Source organism: Leucopleurus acutus (genome assembly GCF_964270905.1).
Source record: "Leucopleurus acutus genome assembly, chromosome: 13".
Classification (NCBI taxonomy): domain Eukaryota; kingdom Metazoa; phylum Chordata; class Mammalia; order Artiodactyla; family Delphinidae; genus Leucopleurus; species Leucopleurus acutus.
In genome coordinates this window covers 50,677,532-50,705,248 of record NC_139155.1, presented here as the reverse complement: position 1 = coordinate 50,705,248, position 27,717 = coordinate 50,677,532, and the positions used below count along the sequence as shown (strand labels likewise).

Below are 27,717 nucleotides of genomic sequence, written 5' to 3'. Positions count from 1 at the left end.
GCCGCCGCCGCCGCCGCTGTAGCCGCCATCTGTCATCTCAGCTCCGGCACCAGCACCCCGTCGCCCCTACCCCGCTGCCTGTCTCCTCGGCGGAGGCTGCTTCCCGGTCCTGCCACCTCTCTGCTCTGTTCTCGTCGCTGACTTCTTCCCCCACATGGATCTGGTCGGAGTGGCATCCCCTGAGCCCGGGCCGGCAGCGGCCTGGGCACCCAGCAAGGTGAGTGGCGGTCGGGCCTGACGTACCTGCCACAGTCGCCTGGGCTGGTCCTCTCGGAGGGCCCGGAGAGGGTGGCAGGCGCCGAAGCGGCTCCGCAGGCGATTCGGGAAGTTCTGGGCGGGACCCAGACCACCTCGGAACGGGGGACGGGCGGCGAGGCTGCGGGGCTCGGGGTGGGAGAGGCAGGGAAGGGGCACAGGCTACCAAAGTCCACCCTGGGCGGTTTGGAGTCTCTGTCTAGTTCTACACCTTGGTTTCTGAACCTCTGTAACAAATATTTGGGCAGGACTCGCTTAAAGGTGCTGACATTTGACGGAAAACAAGCACGAACTTGTTTTTCACCGGCCACATGAATCAGTCCAGTTATACACAGAAAGCCCGACAGAAAGGTGGTTTAGGAAGCTGTTTCCTTAACTTGGCAAGCGTGATTATCCTACTTGGGCAGTTTCTTGTTTTTGAAGTAGTAAAAGATAAATCCTAGGCGCACCCTCCCTCGGCTCCAGGCTAATTCTCAAGTGTTTACATACTGTTGAGACGGTTATGAAATTCTCATTTACCTGGGTTTTAACGTTTAAGCTTTTCCCTGTAATGGCCAACTAAAATGTTTATTTCACATTTGGTTTCTGGTTTCAGGCTGCTTCTTTTCATGATACTTTCATTAGAAAGTTGAAAAGATTCTGTTGCTACTTTATGGAGGGTTTTACTTGAAAGCAAAAGTGGGTCAATTGCGATTTTGTGTTCCTCAAATTAAGGTTGTGAAGGTTTTTTAACTTCATAATGGTTCTTTTTTGATTTAATGGACATATAACAACATATTTAAGGTGTACAGCATAATGATTCGTTATGTGTATTTATTGCAAAATGCTCACCACAATAAGTCTAGTTAACATACAGGATTACAATTTTTTTTCTTGTGATGAGAACTTTTAAGGTTTATTGTCTTAGCAACTTTCAAATATATAGTACAGGATTATTAACTATAGTCACCATGCTGTGCATGACATCTCATGCCTTATTTATTTTGCAGCTGGAAGTTTCTACCTTTTGACCACCTTTACCCATTTCATGCACTTCTTTACATGCTGACACAGAACATTTGTTCCATATAAAGGGTCACTCATGACTCTTACTAGATCTTCAGACTAGGTCTTAACAGAAAGTGGGGGTAATAAGTAGCTTTTAGGTAAAGCTTTTAGGTAAATTTTTATAAAAGTTCTCATACAACCGTAGAGAGAATCAGATATTCCATTGGCAAATGTAGTTACATCTATGTGTTACTTTGCGTATTTTTTTCTATCAAGGCTTTGTTTACAAGGCCAAGATCAGTAGACATAAAAGGATGAAATCAGTAGAGAGATACTAGTAAATATATACTTTACGTGTTAAATTCCTCCAGGTAAGCATCTGTAAAGCTTGTAAAAATGTCAGATGAAACAAACGTTGCTTAGAATACCTAACCTCAGAACAAACTTACAAAACGAATTCAGTAATAAAATATTTGATATCAGTCATATTTTCATTTAGGTGTACATCATCAGAACTATAAAATTTCATTTTCACTGTTCAACAAAAAATCATCTTGGGGTTTATTGGTGTTCTGTTGAGAAGACAGCATTTTCATAGGCAAAACAAATAGAAAGATGCTACAAGTATTAATCATTTCCTTCTCTAACCTCTTGAAAGACTGAAGTGATTATAGAAGCCTTTGTGGAGGAGGTAGAGGTTTGAGGAAAGTCTTGGAAAATGGAAAGAATATTAAAGGCTGGCAGTTCTCAAAACTTTTCCATCAGGACTTCTTTACACTCTTAAAAAACATTGAGGACTCCAAGAATTTTTGTTTATATTGGTTATATTTATTGATATTTGTCATATCAGAAATTAAAACTGAGATATTGAAAAAAATGTTTAAGTGATTATGTTAATATAAATAACATTTTTATATTTAAAAAAAATTATTTTCCAAAACAAAAAATTAGTGAAGAGTAGTATTGTTTCATATTTTTGTAAATCTCTTTAATGTCTGACTTAATAGAAAACAGCTGGATTCTCATAGCTCCTTTTTTCTTCCATCTGTTGCGATATGTGTTAGTTGAAGTATATGGTGAAAGTCTGTCCTAACAAATATGTAGATTATAGCAGGCATAATTGAAGATGGGTAATAAGAGCACGGTAGACGCACTAAGAACAAACTGAGTTAATCTCTAAAAATGCACATTTAAAAAAATATTGAAGTGTAGTTGATTTACAATTGTTGTGTTTAATTTCAGCTGTACAGCAAAGTGACTTAGTTACACATATACATACTTTTAAAAAAAATTTTATTTATTTTATTATTTTTGGCTGTGTTGGGTCTTCGTTGCTGCGCGCGGGCTTTCTCTAGTTGTGGCGAGCGGGGGCTACTCTTCGTTGCGGTGTGTGGGCTTCTCATTGCGGTGGCTTCTCTTGTTGCAGAGCACGGGCTCTAGGCATGCGGGCTTCAGTAGTTGTGGTGCACGGGCTCAGTAGTTGTGGCTCATAGACTCTAGAGCGCAGGCTCAGTAGTTGTGGTGCACGGGCTTAGTTGCTCCGTGGCATGTGGGATCTTCCTGGACCAGGGCTCGAACCCATGTTGCCTGCATTGGCAGGTGGATTCTTAACCACTGCGCCACCAGGGAAGCCCAACATACATTCTTTTTTACATTCTTTTCCTTTATGGTTTATCACAGGCTATTGAATATAATTCCCTGTGCTATACACAGTAGGACCTTGTTGTTTATCCATCCTACATATAATAGTTTAAAATGCACATTTATATCCTCAGCCTACTTACTACCTTTGAAAATTTTAGAAAACATAAGAATACACATGCACACATTCTAGTAGCCACCAGAGTGCTGCCATCATATCTGATACAGACTCTGGAAAACCTCACTCCACACTTTTGAGAGGATGGGAAAGACAAAAACTATCTTGGAACTATTATGAGAATAATTTTGACCTCTTAGACACCCTGAAAGGGACTTGGGGTCCCCAGTTACAAAATCCCTAACTGCTGTTATGAACAAAGAATTTTAGGGAGTATTCCAAGCAGGGAGAATTGACAAACTGTAGGCAAAAGTGAGGAAGTATGTAGCTCTGTTGGAAAGAGCTGTAACAAATGGATTAGTGGCACTCCTCAAAACTGTCAAGGTCGCGGGCTTCCCTGGTGGCGCAGTGGTTGGGAGTCCGCCTGCCGATGCAGGGGACACGGGTTCGTGCCCCGGTCCGGGAGGATCCCACGTGCCGCGGAGCGGCTGGGTCCGTGGGCCATGGCCGCTGGGCCTGCGCGTCCGGAGCCTGTGCTCCGCAGCGGTGAGAGGCCTGCCCGCGTACCGCAAAACAAAACAAAACAAAACCCAAAAACAAAAAACAAAACAAAAAAAAACTGTCAAGGTCGCCAAAAACAAAGTCTGAGAAACTCAGAGCCGAGAGGAGCCTAAGGAGACATGATAGCTAAATGTTATATGGTATCCTGGAAGGTATCCTGGAATAGAAGAGGGACGTTAGGGGAAACTAAGGAAATCTGAATGAAGTATGCACTTTAGTTAATAATAATGATTTGGTTCATTAATTGTGACAAATGTACAGTATTTATACGGGGAAGCTGGGTATGGGGTATCTGGGGACTCTCGATACAATCTTTGTGATTTTTCTGTAAATCTAAAAATACTCTAAAATTGAAAGTTTAAAAAAAAAAAAAAAAGATTAGTGTTGTTGTACAGACCCAGATCACGTTTTGCAGAGATCCTTGTTTTGAGAAGTAAAATTACCCACTTAAATATTTTGCCTAGATTATGTCTTCTGCCTGCATGCATGAGCAGAAAAGGGGCCTTTCTGTGGGGTTATGGTTCTGTTGACTTGCTTCAAGTTGAGGACTGAATTTTTTTTATTATGTGCCTCCTTCATGTTTGCTTTTTTTTTTTCAGTTTACTTGATCGTTTCCCCATAGTTGTGTGCAGTAAAACCTTAAAAAAAAAGTGGGATGGGCAGCTGGGGATGCATCTTTAGGAGTAGAAGGAAGGGGGAATGATTTCCCACTAGTCTGCAGCCAGCCAGATGTGGGAGAATGGTGGTTGTGATGACCCCAAGTTGCTGAGTTTAGCGGTGGCAGTTTCCCGGAGGAGAGGAAAACAAGGTTGGTGAGGGGTCTTCAGCAAACCGGAATCAGGGAGCTAGTGATGGGCTTGATAGATGTCATTTAAAGCAGAATAACTAAATGGGAAGGATTGTGTGGCGTTTCCCATCAGATCTTGATGCAGTGGGAAGTTTATGCTGGTGAAGGGAGTAGTGGGAAAGGACGTTGGATCGCTGGGATAGAGCAAGATGATGAAGGGCCTTTTACTCTTGTCTCCTTAGATTTATTATTATTTGAACGTTTGACAGAGTTTCTCTGTTCACAAGGAGTGTTTGACTTACTGAAGAGTTGCAAGATGACGACACAGGATTCCCCTCCATACACCCACTGGTGCCCATTTGTGGAAGGAGCCCCCAGTGCCTTTTCTAAGCCCCCCTCAGGGTGGTGAACCGCTTGTGCCTGTGGAGGACTGTCCCCGCCCAGCAGCTCTCCCTCCAGCCCAGAACATTTTATGGAGGGATTTTGGCTACTGGTTTGAAGAGTTTGGATTTGATTTCAAAGTATAGAAGTTGGCACACTTTCGGAAGTCTTTACTTATTTATCCCACCCAAGGAAATTGTCTCAGTGTGAGGTTGCCCAGCTGAGCTGGTCAGCAGAGGTGCAGGGAAGTACAGCTCTAGAGTCTGAGGCTCCGAGGAGCAAGGTCAGTAGGAGTGGGCAGTTAGGGTGTCTTGGTACCCTCTTGGTCTCTGCATGTTTTCCTTTCTGATTCAGTCTATCTTGGGGGTAGGTAAATCTCTGCCACAAGATAACACAGTTACTGCCTCTTATTTTTGTCTCTCCAAGAGATTTGCTGCTGGTGTTTTAACACCTTAGAATTGATTGACTGCTGGCAAGAGAGTAGAAGCATCAGAAGTGGGTGGGCAGGGACTTCCTTGGTGGTCCAGTGGTTAAGACTCTGAGCTTCCACTGCAGGGGGCACGGATTCCATCCCAGATCAGGGAACTAAGATCCCATATGCCAGGTGGCACGGCCAAAAACAAAACAAAAGAAATGGGTGAGCAAAGCAGCTGACTGCAAGGTGGAGAGAAGGACTTTAAAATAGGGGTGTAGAAAGGCACCAGACCTCTACCGTCTAGGCACAGCCTGGCAGTTCCATGAGATATCTCCAGGTTTCCTTTTGGCACATCTTGTTCAGTAAATACTTGAATGCCTCGTTATGTCTGAAGCTCTACACTGGACTCTGAGAATGAGAAGACCTTGCCCTTCAAGGGGCTCTTGCTGTGTTGTGGCTGATGCATTTAACTATCTAATACTGATATGGGAAGATAAAGGAAAGGATCTAATTTTGTCTGATAAAACTGAGATAACCCTATGGAAGAGCTGACACTTAATTGGGTGAAATAGAGAAGGAAGAAAAACCTTTGAGAGAGAAGGGGATGTGTGAGGGGTGAAAGGCGTGGAAGGGTGAAACTATGCCATATTTAGCATTTAATTAGTGTTGCCAGAGTCTAGGATAGGTGAGAGTCAAGACTGGAAGGATAAATTAGGTCAAGCTGTGAAGGGCATTCCTTACTGAGAAATTTGGATTTTAGACTGCAGGCAGTACAGCAGTTTGCTTCTCCCATCCCAGGACAAGGTGTTTAGGGAAGCAGTATAGCAAAACACTCTTAAGCCCTACTGCCTTGGTTCAAATCTCAGCACTTTCATCAACAGTGTTATCTTGGGTTAAAAAACTTTTCTGTGTCTCAGTTTCTGAATCTATAAAATGGGGATGATATTGCAACTCCTCCAGTGTGTCACTTAATCTATGTAAGTTAGGTGTATTTAGCCAATATAGAGAGTATCCCCGTGGTGCCTGTTATGCTACTGTTAGTCATTGCAAAATGTGATTGACAGTTCTGAGCTAGAGAATACAGTTATTTGCCTTTTGGAACCTGGACTTTGATCAGACCAAGCATTTCTAGGTAAGAGGCAGCATTTTATCTTCTACCTAGAAGATGCAGAAGCAAGTCAGGAGAGTCATGTGGCCAAAAGATTAGCTATATTCTCCAGATTACAGAGAGCGTCAAGATTACAGACCTCAAAATCCTCACCAGGAGAGTGCTCAGTTGCTGACAAGATCTGAGTCAGTGGAAGTCATACCACACCATGAGGAAACCTTCTTGTTGTTTCCAGGCCTGGCCTTATACAAGGCCAGAACAGTTCTGCAATAGGCTAGTATAGGTGGGGGCTGGGGGCATCTCACCAGTCTCAGGGTGAGACTAGATAAAACTTGATTCTGATTCACTTAGGCATAAATATAATGATCATTTATCACCCTTATGTGCTTCACCCTAACAGTTTGAACCAAATAAATCCCTAAACCTCAACGTTATGGAACTTGAGCAAGGGTAAGTTGCCCAGTTATCCCTGGGAGTCACTCCAGCAGGCCCTTAGACCAACTAGAGGGCCTGTACTGACTAGACTTGATTAAACAAATTTGTGGCCAAAACACTTACCATTATATGCTGTATTCTAAATTAGACTCTCAGTAATAGTTAAGCAATGAGTTTGGATTTTATCCTAAAGGCAGTGGGAGACATTAAAACAATAAAGAGCTTTAAGTAAGGAACTGAACCAATCAGATCTGCGTTTTAGAAAAACCATTACGCTGTGGTGTGGAGAATGGAAGCAAGCAGAAAGATGAGTTAGGAGGCTCTTACAGTAAGTAGCCCAGTGATGGGAGGATGATACCAGAAAGGGGATAGAGAGCTGGGCAGCTTCAAGAGATACTTAGACATCTTATTCAGTATTAACGGTCTTAATCACTAGACTATCAAATGGAATCATTTGCTGCTGCTAAGTAAAGCCTGCCCCCCTCAAAAATTAGGAATTGTGAAGTAAACCTACGGTTTGTACGTATTTCAAGAGGGCTGAGATAGTGATGCCATTGAGGAGGGCTGAGTGGCTGGCTGCTCTAGAAGAGTCTCACAGAGTATTACTTTGCTCTAGTAGTATTGTTTCAAGAATCTATTTCTCAGCTTCCAAAGTTCAGAAATATAGGATTCATTGTTTGTTATTGCTGTTTTTATTTTTCGCATATTCCAAGGTGTCTTGAAAGGGTCTGCCACACACTTTTTACATGTAGGAGACTTACTGCTTAAATTAGAAGGAAGTGTAACTTCTAAGTGGGCTTTGAATTGTGGTAGTTGGTATATAGCCTGTTCCTGTAAGAGGATTTACCCAGAAGCCAAACTATAAGCAGAAGGTTGCTTGGTGAGCATGGAATCAGAACAAGGGGCATTACATGAACTCATTGGCTAGTCGGTGATGCTAGAGTAGCCTGTGCTACCCCTCAACTGTAAGGACATACCCACCATGCAGGCTGGAGAGTGCTTTTGGCTGTCGTAGTTTAGGTTTATCTTTGATTAGATTTGAGCTGGGATATATTTTTCCTTTTAAGATGATTCCTGCAAAAAAGGTAAGCATTCCTTTTGAGTTGATTTAGATAGTCTAATTCTCAAAAGATAACCTTATTTCCAAGTTTGGAAAGTACTTTAAGTTCATTATTATGAATAGAATTGCCTTTTTTTTTTATAGTGTCCATGGGCTACCCCTCAAAATACAATATCTTGTTCTTTGTCTGATGTAATGAGTGAACAGTTGGCTAAAGAATTGCAGCTGGAAGAAGAAGCTGCCGCTTTTCCTGAAGTTGTGTGAGTAAAATTCATAGAGACTCTATTTTATCTAGCAGCTTGTTATAACAGTCTTAGGATTTGATTAGTGATTGTCATGACAAATGATTCAGAAATACATTTAGAAAAGCAGTGCAATAGAAAGAGCACTGTTTTGGGAGTTCACTGATACATGGGTTTTGGTCCTAATTTTGTTACTAGTGTTCAGTATTATCTTGGGCAAACCACTCTGTTTCTCTGGGTTTTAGTCATTGCAACAGTTGAACTCTATTATCAAATAGATTAAAAAATAATGAAGTAGGGTACAGTTTTGATCAAATGTTTGTTTTTTATCTTTTCATATATATGTTATCTCTCCTTTGATCAGAACACAGAACGAATGAATTTTGGGTCTGTTTGGTTTTTATTATAGGCCCTTTAGCTTTCTCTTGAAGCTCTCCTAATCCTAGTTGGTGCTTTCACAGGTGCCTGCTATTGGTCAGAGGGCAGCTGGGCAGGAGAGGGTGAAGGGTTTGGTAAAGTTCTTTTCCATTGTTTCTTCAATACAGTTAACACTGAAAAGGCACATCTCACCCATAACTGGTAGCGTCTCTTTACACAAGCACATTATATTAGTCTATACTGCCTTATTTTGAATAGCGTTGCTGAAGGACCATTTATTACTGGAGAAAACATTGACACTTCCAGCGACCTAATGCTGGCTCAGATGCTACAGATGGAATTTGACAGAGAATATGATGCACAGCTTAGGCGTGAAGAAAAAAAATTCAATGGAGATAGCAAAGGTACTATGACCTTATTGTGTCAACTCCATCGGGTGGTAGAAAATGCTTGTAATGTGCCCCTAAATAAATCTTCAACCATTTTTGCCTTTTAAGTTTCCATTTCCTTTGAAAATTATCGAAAAGTACATCCTTATGAAGACAGTGATAGCTCTGAAGATGAGGTTGACTGGCAGGATACTCGTGATGATCCCTACAGACCAGGTATCAGTGCTTTTATTTTCTGGGGGCATAGAATGGGGATGTAGGAAGACTAAGTATTTATTTTATATTTGTCTTTGAATCTCATTTGGTAATTTACTATTAGATTCAAATATCTTTTTCAGATAATAGTGAATGCAGCAATTTAGTCTTTGCTATTTTTACATACTTGGCTTGTCTTAATCACCTTTAGCAAAACCAGTTCCTACTCCCAAAAAGGGTTTTATTGGAAAAGGAAAAGACATTACCACCAAACATGATGAAGTAGTATGTGGGAGAAAGAATACAGCCAGAATGGAAAATGTAAGTTACAGAAGTATTACTCTGAATCAAAAGTTTTATTAGAATAAGTTAAAAACATAGCATTCTAAATACAATATCTTTAAATTTCTAAAAATATCCTTCCTCCTTTCTAAGGATATTTTAGATGACAGTATAGCAACACCGTGGGAACTGAGCCACTAATGAGAATATAATGTACCTCAGAATAAAATCCTACATCAATATTAAGAAAACTAGTTTGATTTACATTGATTCTAAAATTAAGAAATGGTTCTTCTGAAAGTAACATTTATTTTTCAGCATCTTATTTTCCATAAAATACCTGAGAAACAGATAACAATGGTGATTGGGGGTTAAGAATGGGAGATAAATATACTTTCTACTGTATACCCTGTTATAATTTTTGAATTTTTTATCTTGTGCCTGAACTACCCCTGCAAAATCAGAAACACAATGTAATTTTTAAAAAATAGGAGAGGGCTTCCCTGGTGGCACAGTGGTTGAGAGTCCGCCTGCCGATGCAGCGGACACAGGTTCGTGCCCGGGTCCGGGAAGATCCCACATGCCGCGGAGCGGCTGGGCCCGTGAGCCATCGCCGCTGAGCCTGAGCGTCCGGAGCCTGTGCTTCGCAACGGGAGAGGCCACGACAGTGAGAGGCCCGCGTACCGCAAAAAAAAAAAAAGGAGAAAAAGAAAAATGGCATTTTTTTCCTCCTTCGTAATTATCGTGGTTAATATAAAACATTTAGGCTTTAGAATACAAATACTTGTTAAGTAAACATATTCTAGAAATAATCCAGATCTGACTCTAGAACAACCCTGTCCAGTAGAACCTTCTGTGATAATAGAAATGTTCTGTGTCAGTGCTGTCTAATATGGCAGCCATATTCGACAATTGAGCACTTGAAATTTGGGTGGTACAACTGAGGAACTGAATTTTTAATTTTATTTTAATCAATTTAAATTTAAATATCCACATGTAGCTAGTGGCTTCCGTATTGGACATAATTGTCACAGTGTGGGCATAGCTTGTGATTTTAACCCACTCTTCAAAAATAATTGACTATGAAAAAAATTTTTTTTTGGTAAGATTTGGTATGATTTCAAAATATAATGTATCTTTGATGTAAAAGCATAAGGTATTTTAGCATATGTTCAAAGCATATGCTAAAATACCTTAGTTTTTAGATGTGTTTGGATGTTTTCTATGCATATAATAAACCTTCCCGGGGCTTCCCTGGTAGCGCAGTGGTTGAGAGTCCGCCTGCCGATGCAGGGGACACAGGTTCGTGCCCCGGTCCGGGAAGATCCCACATACCGCGGAGCCACTGGGCCCGTGAGCCATGGCCGCTGAGCCTGCGCGTCCGGAGCCTGTGCTCCGCAACGGGAGAGGCCACAACAGTGAGAGGCCTGCGTACTGCAAAAAAAAACAAAACATAAAAAATAAAAATAAACCTTCCCTTCCTTTGGGATACAGTTTCTTAAAAAGCCTTGTTTCCCTTTCTGTTGGGCTTACCAGTGAGTTATTTTGCTTTTTCCTCTGTAATACCTGTGGGTTCTGCTTTCATAGCATTATCATCTATTGAGTAGAAAACCCAATCCATGTAAAACTGATTTTCTCATTGTTTTTTGTTTTCACTTCCCCATTTTAAAGTACTCAGATGCTAATTTTTCTTCTTCTTTTTGGCAGTTTGCACCTGGGTTTCAGGTAGGAGATGGAATTGGAATGGATTTAAAACTATCAAACCATGTTTTCAATGCTTTAAAACAACATGCCTACTCAGAAGAACGTCGAAGTGCCCGCCTCCATGAGAAAAAGGAGCATTCTACTGCAGTAAGTATTCTTAACGTTTTTGTTTCTGTTTTTTTAGTGGAAAGATTCATATTAGAAAACTTCATGTTCAGAGAAAAAACAAGATAAAACTTCATGTTTGATGTTTTTTTCATGAGATTGACTTTTCAAATCAAAGATGTAAATAAAACCCAAGTAGCTTTGCCATTTGACTTTTCAGATTTCATGTAGTGGTTATTAATCACTTATTCAAAACTAACATTTCAGTGGTCATAATTAATTTGGACTGTGTAGTTTACTTTGCATATGAAAAGTTGTTTCCTATCATGACATATTTATAATAACTTAATAGTCTACAATGTTTTACCTTAACAAAGATAGTATATAATATCTGAGAATAATTTTTAAAACTCTAGAAAAACAAACTAATGGTAAGTACATTAGGAGAGCTATTTAAACTTTGGAGATAAAATTTTGACTAAACTAGAGTTTGATTTTTAATGGTTCTTTTAGATATTCACTTTCAAAGACATTAGAGTTACAGAAATGAATTATATCTCGACAGCACTCTTTTAAGAGCCTGTTGTATATACACCTAGGTAAATTAATAATAAAGGTTAAAAAAAGTATATATTTTGAATGTTAGATACTAGAAATGGCTCAGAAAATGTTTTGTGATTACCAGTTATTTTCACTTACAGTGCTTTATCTTTTGTAGGAAAAAGCAGTTGATCCGAAGACACGTTTACTTCTGTATAAAATGGTCAACTGTGGAATGTTGGAGACAATCACTGGCTGTATTAGTACAGGAAAGGAATCTGTTGTCTTTCATGCATACGGAGGGAGGTAAATGAGCAAAATATAATACCATCATATCAACAAAAACTTAGCCCCTTCTCCCTGATATTAATGGATTTATACAAAATCAAAGTTCATTCTGCATGGCAAACAGTTATTTTTAAAGTGTTATTGTAGGAGGTCTCAGCAATATAGGGATGTGTAAAGAAAAACACAACCAGGGGAATTCCCTGGTGGTCTAGTGGTTAGTATTCAGATCTTTCACTGCTGTGGCCCAGGTTCAATCCTTGGTCAGGGATCTGAGATCCTGCAAGCTGTGCGGTGCAGCCAAAAAAAACACAAAACCACAATCATCCCAATTCTGCCATCCAGAGATAACCATTAATAATTTTGTTGTAGACTCCTCCCGTCTTTTTTCTATGAATATATTATTTTTCACATTATTGTAATTATACCATAACATACAGGCAGCTGTAAGTGGCATAGCAAAATCTGAACCTGAGTTTGACTTAAAACCCACGTCTTTCCACTGTGGAACCCTTTGGTACCAGGTTGGGAGGGCCATACTTAGATCAGTTACCAATTCCTACCCTTTTAATAATGCTTTCATTATTTAAAGAAATGTCTTTAAAGATCATATGCCATTTTAGAGCTTACCCATTTTACTTTTGTTATGAGGGTTTAGTTGAGTAAAGGATGGTATGAGGAAGAGAAAAAATTTTAAACGTGGATGCTGTTGAGAGAACGTGCTTAAGCCAGGAATATGAAGTCATCTGGTTACTTAGCTTTGAAGTCTTACTAGTTCAGCAAGGCTTACTATCTCAGCTATTCCTTTACCTGAACATTATTTATAAACAAAAATGTTAAAATAGATTACAGATTATTCTAGTTTTTTTTAGGTTTAGAAGGTATTTATTTTATACTTAAGGGGATTCAAACAATTATTGGTCAAGTCCTTGTCTTTGTTTTTCTTAATTATTTAACTAGTCTCCCTTTCTAAATGAGACATATACATATAATCATGTATTGAATTATACTAAGTTCCGAAATGAAAGGGATAAAATGAATTTTAGGATAAAATGGCTCAACATTTTTCAAGCAACGTGATATGGAGCAATTTACTAAATGTCATTTAAAAACTGACCCTTACCTCATAGGATTTTGTTGGGGGTAAATGAAATCATGTTTTATAATAACTGGTATATATTAATTTTAGTAAACATTTATTTTTTTCTGGCTTTAAGCTCTGTTGCCCTCTTTCCAAATTTCAGTTGAGCATTCCCTGAGACCAGGCAAACATAACTTAATTGCACAAATTATTTTAAAATGAAAGATTACTCATGGTAGAAATTAAACTGTACAGAAAGGATTAAAATGAAGGTAGCCTTCATCTTACCAGCTGTCGCCCCACAGGTTTTTCCTCTAAGGGCAACCACTATTAATAGTTTTTAGTCTAGCCTTCCAGAAATTTTTATGCATGTATTTCTTATTTTGTTTGTACAAAAGAAATTATATTCTGCATTCAGCATCTTCATTTTTCAGCTAATATATCTTATATCCTTTTATATTGCTGGTTTATATCATACCAGTTTTATAGTAGAACATTCTACTTTGTGAATATATAGGAATATCTTTGTACATATACTTTGATGTGCTTTTGCAAATAAATCCTTAAGCTAAATTCCTAACATTTGAAATTTCTGGGGCAGAGACTACATGCATTTTTTTCCCCTTTCTGTTAAATAGTATAAGGTCTTATTGAATGGAGAGTATCAGATTTTGCTCACTGTTTGGGCCTCTGAGCTGGCTATTGTAGCAAGCAATGTTTCTTGATTTCTTTTATTTATTAAAAATTAAAGAAAAATTTTTTTCTTGTATGTCACACCAAAGACCAGAAATCTCAAATTTGTGTTTACATTTTAATGGTAGGGCAGTTGCAGTTTTCTCTACGAGCTAGTCACATCCTCAGGTTGCATACATTCTGAATGTCAGTAGGTATTACCAAATTGCCCTATGAGAAAGTTAACCAGTTTATGCTACCACCAGCAGTATGAGCCTGTTTCCCTCATCCTCATCAGTGCCTAGTCTTATCAAACAATATTTTTTTGTCAGTGTGAAAGATGAAAAGTACCTTTTTAATATTTTGGTGTGCATTTATTTAATTATGGTTAAGTTTTTTTTTTTTGAGTGTATTGGCCTCTTAAGTTTCTTTTTCTTGTCAATTGCCTTGTTTAGCCTTTTCCATTTTCTGTTTTACTTAATGATGCTTTGATATAATGAATGAGCTCCCTTTCCTTCTGGTGGAATTGGTATTGTAATCTGTACTTTGGCATTTGTAAATTAGCAAAGCTAGAGAGCATTCGGTTTTCAGCAACTGAGAGTAAATATTTTTTAAAGTGTATGTTAGTTTTCTCTGCTACATAACAAATTACCACAGATTTAGCAACTTAAAACAACACCTATTTATTATCTCATGGTTCCTGTTGATCAGAAGTTCGGGCAGGCACGGCTTAGCTGGGTTCTCTGCTCAGGCTCTCCCAGGGCTGCAATCCGCGTGTCAGCTGAGCTGCATTCCTTTCTGGACATGGGTTCCTATTCCCTTAGCACAGTTCAGTTCCCTGCAGCTGTAGGACAGAGGTCTCTACTTTTTGGTTGGCTGTCAGCCAGGGGCTGCTCTCAGCTCCTAGAGGCCCCTGCAGGTCCTGGTCATGTAGCCCTTTCATACAGCAGGTTACTTCTTCAAAACCAGCGGGAGACTCTCTCCCTTCAGTCTACTGAGACTGAGTCTTAGACAATGGAATGTAATGCTGGGCACGACTATACCATCACCTTTGCCATATAATGTAAGCTATTCAAGGGAGTGGCTATCCCTCCCACACTCAAAGGGAGGGGCTTATACAGGGTTGTACACCAGGGGCTGGGATCTTGGGGGGCATTTTAAGTTCTGCCTGCCATAAAGCTCTTCTGGGTTCTGTCAGTCTCAGGTTGGCCAAGTAATCAACAGTTATTTGAATAGTAATATGTTCTAGATTTTTCAGGGAATAAGTGTATAACATGTTTTCTATTGTCAAAGAGCTTATGGTATAGCCAAGAGGAGAACGTTACAGTAAACCGTTATGGTCCATTAAAGATAATACATAATAGAGTACGCAGTTAGACAAGTGAGACCTCAGGATAGGAATAGAGAACAGAAGATCATTGCTGGTCACATTCAAGGAAGAGGTCATGATGAAGTTGGATCTCAACCTGGATTTTAAAAATAGGTTAAAAAAAAAAAAAAAAGACAACCCTCCCCACCCCCTAGTACTGAGTGCAAAAAGCTAGTTGCAGAATATATACAGGATACCACTTATTTAAATTTTTAGTTATACAGAATGTAACATACATGGTTTTTTTAAAATGTATGTTTGTGGATACTTATGTATGTGTGTGTATCTTTTTAAAAAGACTAGAAGGGTACTATTCATGATTGTGATTGTCTCTAAAGAGTTGGAATGGGGACTGAAACTACCAGGGGTGGTAAATAATCAAAAGGAACTTCAGCTTTATCTGTAAAGTTTAATTCTTTAAAAAAGAAAAAACAGTGGGGTGGGGGAGGGGTGCTGAAAATGGGAGGATTGAAATTTAGGCGATGAGACTTGTCAGTGAGGAAATTACAAGGTATATATGTAGAGGTAATAAGATGTAAAATTGTGTAAGCAAACCAAAAATTGGTAAGGAGGACCTTAAAAGCTAGGCAGAGGGATGTGTAATTTAGTGAGAAACACAGAAGTTTTTTTAGTAAGAGAATGACGAGATTAATCTTACAAATTAGATTTTATCCTAGAGACCTTCCAAGTTAGGGATCTCCTAAGTGGTGTTTTTGGGTTTTTTTTGTGGTGCGCAGGCCTCTCACTGTTGTGGCCTCTCCCGTTGCGGAGCACAGGCTCCAGACACACAGGCCCAGCAGCCATGGCTCACGGGCCCAGCCGCTCCGCGGCATGTGGGATCTTCCTGGACCAGGGCATGAACCCGTGTCCCCTGCATCGGCAGGCGGACTCTCAACCACTGCGCCACCAGGGAAGCCCCAGTGGTGTTTTTGATAGGGCCTCATCTACCTACGGTTAAATTATTTCAGTGACAGGAAACTTACCATCTCAAAATCCAAAGACGTTTATTATAACATCTTTAAATTATTGGGAATTTCTTCCTTGTAAAGGATCTCTAGGCTGTCTCCCTGAAAATTGGTTCATTCATTCACCAAGTATTTGTGCAACTTCCGTGTTCCAGGCTCTTCTACGTGCTGGGGCTACAGCAATGTATGGTACAAGGAAGGTCCCTGCTCTGCTCTCACAGAATGTGCTTCCTCCCCACCCCTCCCTTCAGTCCCCTTCCAGGACTATCAGATATGTGCTATGCAAATAGATAAAATAGGGTGATGTCATAGTGACTGGTTAACTGCTTTTTATCTGTAGGACAGGGGAACCTCTGATGAAGGTTTCCAAGGTGAGGTGTGTTTCGAAGGTGAGAGTGGACAGTCTGTGCTGTTGGATTGGATGTGTGGTGTGAGAGGATAGATTCTTGGCTAGAGCAGCTGGGTGGTACCATTTACTGAGGTGAGAGACTGGGGATAGGCAGGTTTAGGGTACAGTTATCAGGAATTCTGTTTTGGGCATGATATGTTTGAGATGCCTTCTCGACATCCAACTGAAGTCAAGTAGGGATGAGATAAATGGGCCTGAACTTCTGGAGAAAGTCAAGACTAAGGATAGAAATGTAGCAGTTACCTGTATTTAGATGATATCTAAAGCCATGGAGCTGTCACACTTCTTAGGTAGAGAAGGCAGTTAGGAAGAGAGGGCGTTACTTAGAACCAGTTAGAGTTTGTACTGTAGCCTTCTGAGGCTACCTGGAGGAGGAGGAGTCTGCTGGGAAAATAAGGTCCCAGAAGGAGGGGATTGGGAGTTTGAGTCAGATTCTGTGCTCTAGATATAGTTCCTTTCTTTTCCAGACTAACATCCCTTCAGAGGTTCAAAGGTAAATCTTGTCTCTCCTTCCACCTTCCCCCTTTGGTTCGCACTGCCACCACCATGGTTCAGACCCTCTCAGTGGCTCGCTGTTGTGGGACTGTTGAATTAGCATCCTAAGCATTTTCTAGACTCTTTTGCTCCCTTCCATTGAGTTTTGCCTCTGAACCATCCCGGGCAGACCATAGCCTATTTTAAAGTGTATAGGTCTTCATTGTTCCTCAAGTTTAATTCCATAGTCATTAAATGAAGATTATATTATGGGTTGTTGAAAACTGTTGAGAATTTATTTGAAAGTGTGTTCTATTAAAAAAGCTAAAACCTAGGGTTTTCTTAAGACCTCAAACTTGAAGGCTTAAAAAAAAACCAACCCAAGACTTGACATTCTCAGAGAAGGCAGATCCACTTTCATGTCATAAAATCTTTATTTTGAAATTGTTTTGTTATCTGGCGACTTGAACTGACTTAATGTTTGTTTCTTCCACTTAGCATGGAGGATGAAAAGGAAGATAGTAAAGTTATACCTACAGAATGTGCCATCAAGGTATTTAAAACAACCCTTAATGAGTTTAAGAATCGTGACAAATATATTAAAGATGATTTCAGGTTTAAAGATCGCTTCAGTAAACTAAATCCACGTAAGATCATCCGCATGTGGGCAGAAAAAGAAATGCACAATCTCACAAGGTAAAGAAAATCATCGTGCTAGAAGTCATCTTGGGTGATCACCTGTTTGTATTAGGCCTACCAGCCAGGCAAAAAACCCACACTTTCTTTCAAATTCATTTATAGAAAGTATGAAAGGCCTTGAAATTCTAGTGCTTAAGGAGAGTTTCTGTAAGAAAACATTTCCATGTATATAACCTGAATTCATACTTGTAGGATGAAAAATCCATTTTGTTTTTCTTTCCTCAGTAAAGTTTGAGGGAAATTAAGTCATTTTCAACTGCAGATATTTTGTCATATATCTAAACGCTATCTTTTCCAGTTTCCCGTTAGGCATATTACAAATAATGATTTCCTTTTTTGTTTCAGAACATGTTTATTCCATCTAATGTTTGTTCATTGGGTGAGGGCAGGGTTTTACCAGTCAAATTGCATTTTGCTTTAATTTATTAGACTTGTTTCTCAATTCTCTACGCAGAATTTATCAAGGAATTTGCTTTGTCAACCAAGAAATTAATAATCTTTCTTACATACAAACCTGCCCACATCTGAACCGTGAAAGCTTTTAATTTTAGTTTGTTTTTCCTAAAGATGTTTGCTTTCAAAAGTAATTATCTATATTTATTAGCTGCAAAAGTCTTCTACTTAGTAGGACTTCTAATTAGAATAATTTCCTAAGAGGTCTTGCTGTCCTCCGATCTGTTTTCTGGATTACTAAGATCTCATCACTGCCTTTCTTAAAATTTTTCAGCGGCTCCCATAGTCTTTGGTGTAAAGTTCAAAGTCATCTTGCGATGTGGAGCCTGCCTGTCTCTGTAGCCTAAACCCACATTGCCCTTCCTCCTACTCATGATCCAGCTGCGTTGATTTATACACACTCCCCGCATGGACTGTGCTCCTGGACTCCTCTGTGCATCTCCACAGCATCTCCCCACAGTTGGAACCTGGCTAATTCCTATTTGCCTGCTTCTTCCTTGATGCCTCCTACCCCCACCTCTGCCAGTGCGTGTACCACATTGCGCTGTAATCATCTCCTCACTTGTCTGTTGTTTTCACCAGGCCGCAGGCTCCATGAGGGCAGAGGCTGTTCTTACTGCCTTTGCCTTCCAACATTCCCCAGATTACAACATAGTGCCCCCTCATTGCAGGACCTTGTTAGGTATTTATTGAATAAATGAAATTTCCTCTCCTTCTGATCTTTACATTCTTAATCATTTCTTTCTGTATAGAATGCAGAGAGCTGGAATTCCTTGTCCAACAGTTGTGCTACTAAAGAAACACATTTTGGTTATGTCTTTTATTGGCTATGATCAAGTTCCAGCCCCTAAATTGAAAGAAGTAAAGCTCAGCAGTGAAGAAATGAAAGAAGCCTACTATCAAACTCTTCATGTAAGTTGTGCCTTTCAGACCATTCACACACCAGCTTTAAACAATATTTCCTCTAAACTAAAAAAGAAATTCCTAAAATAGTACTATTTTAAGGTGATATAACGAGGACAAACTGAAGTTTGTGAATGTTAATATTGAAGAATTGTCTTTATATCAATATGCGTATGTCTTGAGTTGTTTTAGGAAAATCTTAGTGGAGAAAGTGAGGGCTCAGTTGTTAGCATTAATGACATAGAAGCCAGAAGCTATTATTGACAAAACTTCATTAACTAAAACTTGATGTTACTATATTTAGCAGATATAGTGCCTCATTAGTTTGTGTGCCTTTTTGAAACAGTGAAGGGAAATACCTTTCCTGTTGGGGAATTAGAGGGAAGCAGATTTGGTTAATGAAAGTAAGTGATGATGAAAAGAAGGTAGTAAGGGGTGGTTTCTCCATCTGTGCAGGCATTAGAGTTGGGAGGCACTTGTCAGGAGTCTTGAGGAAGCTATTTATGCTTTGGGACAGCAACCAAATTCAGTCTGGGGTCCTTCAAGCTTAAGAAATGCTCCTCATATTGTTGTTGTTCCTCTGTATAGTCTTTTTTTTTTTGTCTTAATTGAATAGTGGAGAAACATGTTTTTTGTTTATTTATTTATTTATTTATCTATGGCTGCGTTGGGTCTTTGTTGCTGAGCATGGGCTTTCTGTAGTTGCAGTGAGTGGGGGCCACTCTTCATTGCGATGCGTGGGCTTCTCATTGCGGTGGCTTCTCTTGTTGCAGAGCACAGGCTCTAGGCACGTGGGCTTCAGTAGTTGTGGCTCGTGGGCTCTAGAGCGCAGGGTCAGTAGTTGTGGTGCACAGGCTTAGTTGCTCCGCGGCATGTGGGATCTTCCGGGACCAGGGCTCGAACACATGTCCTCTGCATTGGCAGGCAGATTCTTAACTGCTGCGCCACCAGGGAAGTCCAAAACATATGTTTTTAAAACAGTCTCTGCGTGGAACTCTTACATCATGCAGCAGTTGATGTGAATATGAACGTATTATCCAAATTAATTTTTTAAGATATAGTTAGATAATCCAACTTTCTCTGCCTTCAGTTGGAAAACATTCAAAGAAAATTAAGCCTACTTTTCTGGCTTCTTTTGGCTGTGGGGTGGCTGGGGCAGAGATTAAGTAGTGATGTGCCCTTCCTATTTGATTCTATTAAAGCTGGGAAACAAAGCATTAATGCTGATTTCTACTATGAGGCTAGGGGTCACCATCAGTCATGAATATATAATGCCGCTTAATTAAGAAGAATACTTCTTTCCCACTCTGTCTGGCAGGAAGTACTTTTTACCTTGGAGTTGTATACACTCCATAGAGCTCTCAGTGGGATGTTTGCCCTTTTATGAAGGATAAGCCTAGGTCCCCTGGTTAGTGACCATAGCTGTCTTACGTATGTGGGATTCTAGGACTACCCTTTGGTCTCCTGATCTCATTGCTGTCACATGGATAGGGAAGTAGAGGGTCATGTGCTCTTCCCTTCCATTGTCTCACTGTGCTCACATCCTTCTTCAGGGTAGAAAAAAAAAACAACCAGTCCTAGACTGTACAAAGAAGAAGTAAGTTCTTTACCCTGGTTTTGCTCTTCATGGAAAATATTGGGTGACATAGACATTTTAGTTGTGTAGGTAAATTAGAGTTGTTCCTTCATTTTCTAAATGTCTGCCTTGCCTCCTTACAGTTGATGCAGCAGTTATATAATGAGTGTAAGCTCGTACATGCCGACCTCAGTGAGTACAACATGCTGTGGCATGCTGGGAAGGTGAGGAGCATTTTGTTAATGTTCAGGTTAAGTGACTTGATGTAAATTACTGAAGGTACAGAAATCACTGTGCTCTATATTTAAATAGGTCTGGTTGATAGACGTCAGTCAGTCTGTAGAACCAACCCATCCTCATGGCCTGGAGTTCTTGTTCCGTGACTGTAGGAATGTCTCACAGGTAGGCATGTAAACTAACTGTCTTTTTTATGGGCTATAACATATTCAAACATTTTTCTCACTCCTAAGGCAAGTAAGATGATTGTATTCTTAGAAATTAAAGGAAGGGTTTAGTTAACTGGTTGCTTTCAAGGTAAAGAGACAAAGATTGATTTGTCAGATTTCATTTTTTGCAAGAATTTGATTGCATGCCCCACATTTGGGCCACTGAATTAAATTTCCAAGAGAGTAAGTTTTTATTTTGGTTCTAAATATTTAAGCAGTCAAGTAGACATTTAATATATGCACAGTGCTTTAAGGGAAGCTGGCCTGAAGCAAGCCTGCATGCTTACTGCCATTGTTATTATACTAAAACAATAGTTTTCCTAGTGGTATAGTCTGACCACATTCTCTGAGGCAGAGTGAACAGATTAGGGAAGGTAAAACTCAGTAATCGCAGAGTTGGGAAGCATTTGTTTGCTATTTCTAAAGGAAATGAATTGTCAGCAACAGATTCAGATAGAGATGATCTTCCTAAATATGACAGAACAACTTTATTTTGGAAATACTTTCTGAGCCTACTGGAAAATTTTAATTCATGGGATTTAGTGATTATTTTGTGTCTGCTCATTCAAAGCAACGCCAAGCAATTTTACATATACCACTCATACATAGCTATGGAAGGTGCAATATGACAAACTTACTAAGTCTAGATGACAGCCCAGATGTGTGAGAGGACAGTAAGCAAGTAGAACCTGAGTGTAGTTATACTTGAATTGGAAACATCTGTAGCTTAAAAATTATGGAAGGAATTCACTGGCGTTTTACAAGTACACTATTCCCTGTTTTTTTTGTTGTTGTTGTTTCTAGGAGAACCTTGCTGATAAGTCTACTGACTTTCTTATATTTCTTTACTAGTTTTTCCAGAAAGGAGGCGTAAAGGAAGCCCTTAGTGAACGAGAACTCTTCAATGCCGTTTCAGGCTTAAACATCTCAGCAGATAATGAAGCTGAGTTCTTAGCTGAGGTAAGTGTTATAAGGCTGTTTTTCACCTTGCTGTTAGTGGGGACCTGGATAGAGTAGATAATGAAAACCAGAGCTAAGTTTATCCTCTCATCCCCTCAAAAACAAAATTAAGGGCTTCCCTGGTGGCGCAGTGGTTGAGAGTCCGCCTGCCGATGCAGGAGACACGGGTTCGTGCCCTGGTCCGGGAAGATCCCACATGCCGCGGAGCGGCTGGGCCCGTGAGCCATGGCCGCTGAGCCTGCGCGTCCGGAGCCTATGCTCCGCAATGGGAGAGGCCACAACAGTGAGAGGCCCGCGTACCACAAAAAAACAAACAAACAAACAAAAAAAACAAAATTAATTAGAGATTTTTCCTTTCTTGAGATACTGTTTTTGATCCTTCTTTTCCAGGCTTAAACCCTAGGATAAACATAACAGCAAAACACTTCTTCAAGAAGTTCATAGTTTGGTTGAGATGGACAAATAACACATTTCCAGTATATGCCTTTTTCCCTGACCAGTGAACACTCTGGGTGACACAAAAAGCAGTAACACTTGGTCCCTGCCTGCCTTTAACTGAATACAGAGATTCAGCAGTGGCCATCCTTGGAAATACCCAGTCATTACAATATGGACCTACAGAACAATACAATAATAAAAAAAAAAAATACCTCCGGGGAAGTTCTCTGAAAATTGAACAAAAACTGAAAAGTGAAACAGCAGCTAATTATTCCCAGCAACCTGCCAAAGCAGCGAATGATTATAGAATCTGTTCCAGAAATCCCCATATTGACTTGAATTTGGCCAAGCTGTGCTGGAGTCTAAGGCCAGAAGCGAAGTAACAGGAAGATGGTAAATCCAGCCTTTAGTTCAGTACAGTTGCTCTGTACAGTTACTGGGTGTTACTGCTGTTGAATCAACTTTGGAATTTCCTTTTTCTTGTTCCCTGAAAGCTGTATAGGTTATATAGTAAAACATATCTGATGCCAATTGCTAGCTTGATAAAGACACTAAACATCAACCCTGGTAATGGCATCAAGTAAAAAAATACATGTATGTGACCCACTGTAATATGTGTCACACACTGTAATTCTAATTCAAGGCCAATGTCGTTAGGAATGACCTAGTTTTAAGAGAGTAAAAATACTGGTTCAATCTCAAGCATAATTGCTGTGAAGTAGGATTTTGACAAATGGATTTAATATATTAATTTTATAGATAGAAGCTTTGGAGAAAATGAATGAAGATCACGTTCAGAAGAATGGAAGGAAAGCTGCTTCATTTTTGAAAGATGATGGAGGTCCGCCAGTGTTATACGACGAATAGCACTAATATCCACTGCTTTCAGTGTTAACACAGTGGTGATTGTCAGCTGCCATTAGCAAATGAAGTTATGGGTGACTTGAAATACCAAAACATGAGGAATGTACAATGGTGCTTCTGTGCTTTTTTTCCCTTGTAACCCATATGCCAGGTATGTGGAATTTTTAGCTCAGCATTGAGAGACTGAAATGTCAACTACCTCTCATGATATGAATAGGATAATATAATTCTTAACAGCTACAGGTTATCTAGCTGAAATCAACCTGATTTTAAGGATTTGTGGCATAAAATGTTTGATGAGAATTTTTAACATTTCCAAATATGGGAGGAAGGGACAGATGTGTTTACAAGGGAGGCTTTTATTACAACTTACTTGCTTTTTTCACCTCCCTGTTTTGTGTTGCGTCTTTCCTCATATATTTTATTTACCTAAAATTAGCCCTTCTCAATTCTTTTTCCAGACTGTGACCATGATTCTAAAGGAAAATTTCTTCTCTTTAGTAGCTGATATAAATGGAAATTTGGTTTCAGAATGGCTGACAGAAATAGACATAAGCAAAGTACTTTTTTTGGTATATCTTGAATTATGAACTGAATTCTTCTTTTCCACACTCATATGCAAGGAAAGGCATCATCGGTTTCTGAAAGAGATAAATATATAAGTACTTTTCAACTATCCAAATTTTTAAAATTTAACTTTCAGCTTTTCTACATTTAGGTGAAATAGTTAGGATGTAACTCACGGTGCAGCTGCTCTGCATTTATAATGAAAATGTAAATTATCTAGAAGGACAGAATGGAATCTTTAACCATGTTTGACATATTTCAATGAAGTCAGTGAAACAAAGTTCAGTTTACGTTTCACTCAAACTATATACTTACTAATTGATTTTGAGAGAAATATAGCAAGCTAATTAGAAACATTGTATCATCAAATGATGAAAAGTATGTATAAAACAAGTTGAGTACCAAATTAACCAACTAATTTGAACTATCTGGCCTAACTTTTAATAATGTTTAGTACTGGCTGGACTCCACTTCTTAATGCAGCCAAAGTACATTGGCTTTGTTAGGATTGAAGCTCATTCACTGCAACAGAATCATTCCTCGTATTGTTGGAATCAGATTGGAATCACTAAAGACCTAACCTTTCTGTCTGGTAATAGAAAGTAAAAATCTGAACTTTGCCCTTGAAAGCTTCTACATTAAAATTATTTTAAAATGCCAAATATATTCTTTCTAGAAAAATATTTTGTTTCTGTTGTATAACTTTTAATTGCATTTCAGAGAAGTGTGATTTGGGGTACTCATTACGTTTCTGAAATGTTTACCACTATGAAAGAAATATTTAGATGACTGGTGATTATTGGCTTTACAGAAGTTTCAAAGAACTAATTTTAAAAACAGTTAACCATTAAATTTTGTTTTGTTTTGTTTTCTGACATACTCTGACGGTAGCAGCAAACTGTTGCTGTGTGGCGTTCTTGGAGTGTGCTGTGAACATGCTTCTTAAGAAATTAAAAACGAAGAGATCATTTTAGAATTGGTTCTCTGTGTGGATTCTTCCTGTTCCTTGGAAGTATTAACTTATGTCCTGGCACCAGGTTACTCCTTCTGTTTAAGTTAAACAGTGCTATTTTCAGCAGTTTTTTTTCCTCTCAACTTCCCATCTTTAGATTTCACTTTTAAATGACCTACTTCACATTACAAACAGGTTTTTCCTCTCATATAGATCAGTGAGTAAATTTTTCACACAGTGGAAAAAGAAAGTGGAAAATATTGATTTGCTAAATAGTCAAATACAGATGGGGGAAAAAATGGAAATAAGCATATTTTGTTTCATTTTAATGGAAGTGGATATATGAATATCTATAAGATAAATTATCAAAATAAAGATATGTAGAGAATTTTTATTTCAACAAGATAATTTTTTGCCAGTTTCTTTAAAAAAATCATCTTTTCTGCTTACAAAAGTAAGACGTGCATTCTCATTTATTTGATTTTTATTTTATTTATTTATTTTTGGCTGTGTTGGGTCTTTGTTACTGCACGTGGACTTTTCTGTAGTTGCAGTGAGCGGGGGTTACTCTTCATGGCAGTGCACGGGCTTCTCATTGCGGTGGCTTCTCTGGTTGCGGAGCACGGGCTCTAGGCGTGCGGGCTTCAGTAGTTGTGGCTCGCGGGCTCTAGAGCGCAGGCTCAGTAGTTGTGGCACACAGGCTTAGTTGCTCTGAGACGTGGGATCTTCCCGGACCAGGGGTCGAACCTGTGTCCGCTGCATTGGCAGGCAGATTCTTATCCACTGTGCCACCAGGAAAGCCCATGCATGCTCATTTAAATTTAAATATTATAGAAATTCAGAAATGCTAAAGTGAAGGTCCCTTGCATTCCAAAAATCATTGCATGTAGTGGGGCATACACCCCTGCCAATTTTTTTCCTTCAGCAAATGTTATATTCTCTTTAAAAAAAAAAAAAAAATCTTTGAACAGAAAGTGAGATGAAGCGAGGTAGCTGATGGTGAAGTGATGATCATGGTAAACCCCTAAGGAAGATGAAGGAGATGGAGGCCCCGAGATACGGTAGAGGCAGTACATTTTCTGTTGTTGCTCATTTAGGCCCTGGGCATCAGAAGAAATTGTTGTCTGCACCTTTTGAAAAACTTCTGAGCAGTTTCCAACACTTTAGAAATTGCTAGGGAAAAGCTCATCTGATTGTATTTTCAAACCTCAATACTTCTATTTTTGAAGATATATATTTTAAGCATGATTATAAGTTCTCAAAATTTGTTTATTTTTAAATTTATTTATTTTTGGCTGCGTTGGGTCTTCATTGCTGCACATGGGCTTTCTCTAGTTGTGGCGAGCAGGGGCTACAATTCATTGCTGTGCACAGGCTTCTCATTGCTGTGGCTTCTCTTGTTGTGGGGCATGGGCTCTAGGTGCGTGGGCTTCAATAGCTGTGTCACGCGGTCTCAGTAGTTGTGGCTCACAGGCTCAGTAGTTGTGGCACACGGGCTTAGTTGCTCTGCAGCATGTGGGATCTTCCCGGACCAGGGCTCAAACCCGCATCCCCTGCATTGGCAGGCGGATTCTTAACCACTGCGCCACCGGGGAAGTCCCTAAGTTCTCAGAGTTTATAGTTGGAGGCATATCAGTTTATTCATTTCAAAGCCTTTTGTTTTTATTCTTCGATTTCATATTTGTTTCCCAATTCATTAATATAAAACGGTTACATTTGGGAGCAGCCTTACTTTTGCTGTCCTGGGCTTTCCAGCTTTTCCCCAAACATAGCTAGCTTTTTGAGGAGTTAAGACCAAATATAGTAGAAAGATAAGAACAAAGCAGATGGAGGGGGAAGGTGGGGTATTCATTTCAGAATAAATGAGTGAGCTACAACTTACAGCTCTAAACTGTTTTTCTTTCTCTAATGCCTTCTGGCAGGGAAAGAACACATAATCAAATAGAGTGCTTGATGCAAAACCATAAGAACGGTATCTGGGTAAAGTGCCAAATGATGAGCCAAAATTTATGAAAAATCTGGGAAATATCAAAAAGGGTTTGAAAAATTAAATCTTAAGAAGAAACACATGAGTCCATTGCTTGAAGTTTTAATATATTATTATTAAGTAACAAAAACAGTACTACTCATTTCCTATTTCATCTTTTTGAAGTTGAGTTATATTCGGAAAAGGATAAAACAAATATTGGACAGAGTAATTGAAGCCTTTGTCCCCAAATGTTTTCTCCCCTAAATCCATATGAAGCCTTAACCCCTATTATGACAACTGTATTTAGAAATGGAGCCTTTAAGAAGGTATTAAAAAAAAAAAGGTATAAATGTTAAGTGAAGTCATAGGGGCCCTAATCCAACAGGACTGATGTCCTTATAAGAAGAGGAAGCAACACCAGAGACCTCCCTTCGCGCAAGCACAGAGGAAAGGCCATGTGAGGACACACGAGAAGGCAGCTGTCTGCACCCCAAAGAGAGGCCTCACCAGACATCAGCCCTGCACTTTGATCTTGGACTTCTATCCTCCAGAACTGTGAGAAAATAAATTTCTGTTTTTTAAGCCATGCAGTCTGTCGTATTTTGTTACGGTAGCCCAAGCAGACTAATACAAAACCCAAGGTAGATACAGTGTTTTTGGTGGGTGGAATATGGGGAGGGCATCCTACTCCTTCAGCTAATTTAAGAATTTTGCTAAGGTGAAAAATATCCAAGGTATTTGGGAAAATTTTTAAAGAGAGAAGATGGTATACGGTAAGACAGTATATTACACATATAGAATTATTAAAATTATGTTGTTACCATTTGAGCTTGCATGAATTTCTAAAAAAACTATTAAGCAGGGTTATTAAAATAGGGAAATACAACAGGTAGGATTTTGGACTTCAGGTGTCTCCACTACCAACCCCCATAAGCTAGAAGAATATAGACAACATGATGGTAACTTTAGATTAGTTGCAGAGCAACTCCAGACCCTTTGTGTCTTCAGTCAGACCTTCACGTGACAGCAGCCCAGGCCAGCATCATAACTGC

At 39.4% G+C, this 27,717-nt stretch overlaps 1 protein-coding gene across 3 annotated transcripts; it reads left to right on the top strand.

The window, feature by feature from the left end:
- On the top strand, nt 1-27,717 carry RIOK3 (RIO kinase 3). 3 transcript variants are annotated; one of them, XR_014326704.1, is made up of 14 exons: nt 1-217; nt 7,893-8,008; nt 8,627-8,772; nt 8,866-8,973; nt 9,164-9,273; nt 10,942-11,085; nt 11,762-11,889; nt 17,337-17,534; nt 18,743-18,902; nt 20,613-20,693; nt 20,782-20,871; nt 21,768-21,875; nt 23,073-23,328; nt 27,051-27,717. XR_014326704.1 is itself a non-coding variant. In XM_082853388.1 (13 exons), exons 1-13 carry the CDS (start codon nt 155-157, stop codon nt 23,178-23,180), a joined length of 1,560 nt encoding a protein of 519 aa, XP_082709514.1. In that variant the 5' UTR covers nt 1-154; the 3' UTR covers nt 23,181-25,058. The 3 variants fall into 3 exon arrangements, 2 of the variants coding, with proteins under 2 accessions (XP_082709514.1, XP_082709515.1); XM_082853388.1 differs by lacking the exon at nt 27,051-27,717 and having other exon boundaries at nt 23,073-25,058; XM_082853389.1 differs by lacking the exon at nt 27,051-27,717 and having other exon boundaries at nt 7,872-8,008; nt 23,073-25,058.

What these genes read in the sequence shown, in the direction of transcription:
- RIOK3 (XM_082853388.1), top strand. Translation starts at nt 155, where the DNA reads ATGGATCTGGTCGGAGTGGCATCCCCTGAGCCCGGGCCGGCAGCGGCC. An exon ending in GAAATGCACAATCTCACAAG is followed by an intron (nt 17,535 to 18,742) that starts GTAAAGAAAATC and finishes CTTTCTGTATAG; the next exon opens with AATGCAGAGAGCTGGAATTC. An exon ending in CCTACTATCAAACTCTTCAT is followed by an intron (nt 18,903 to 20,612) that starts GTAAGTTGTGCC and finishes GCCTCCTTACAG; the next exon opens with TTGATGCAGCAGTTATATAA.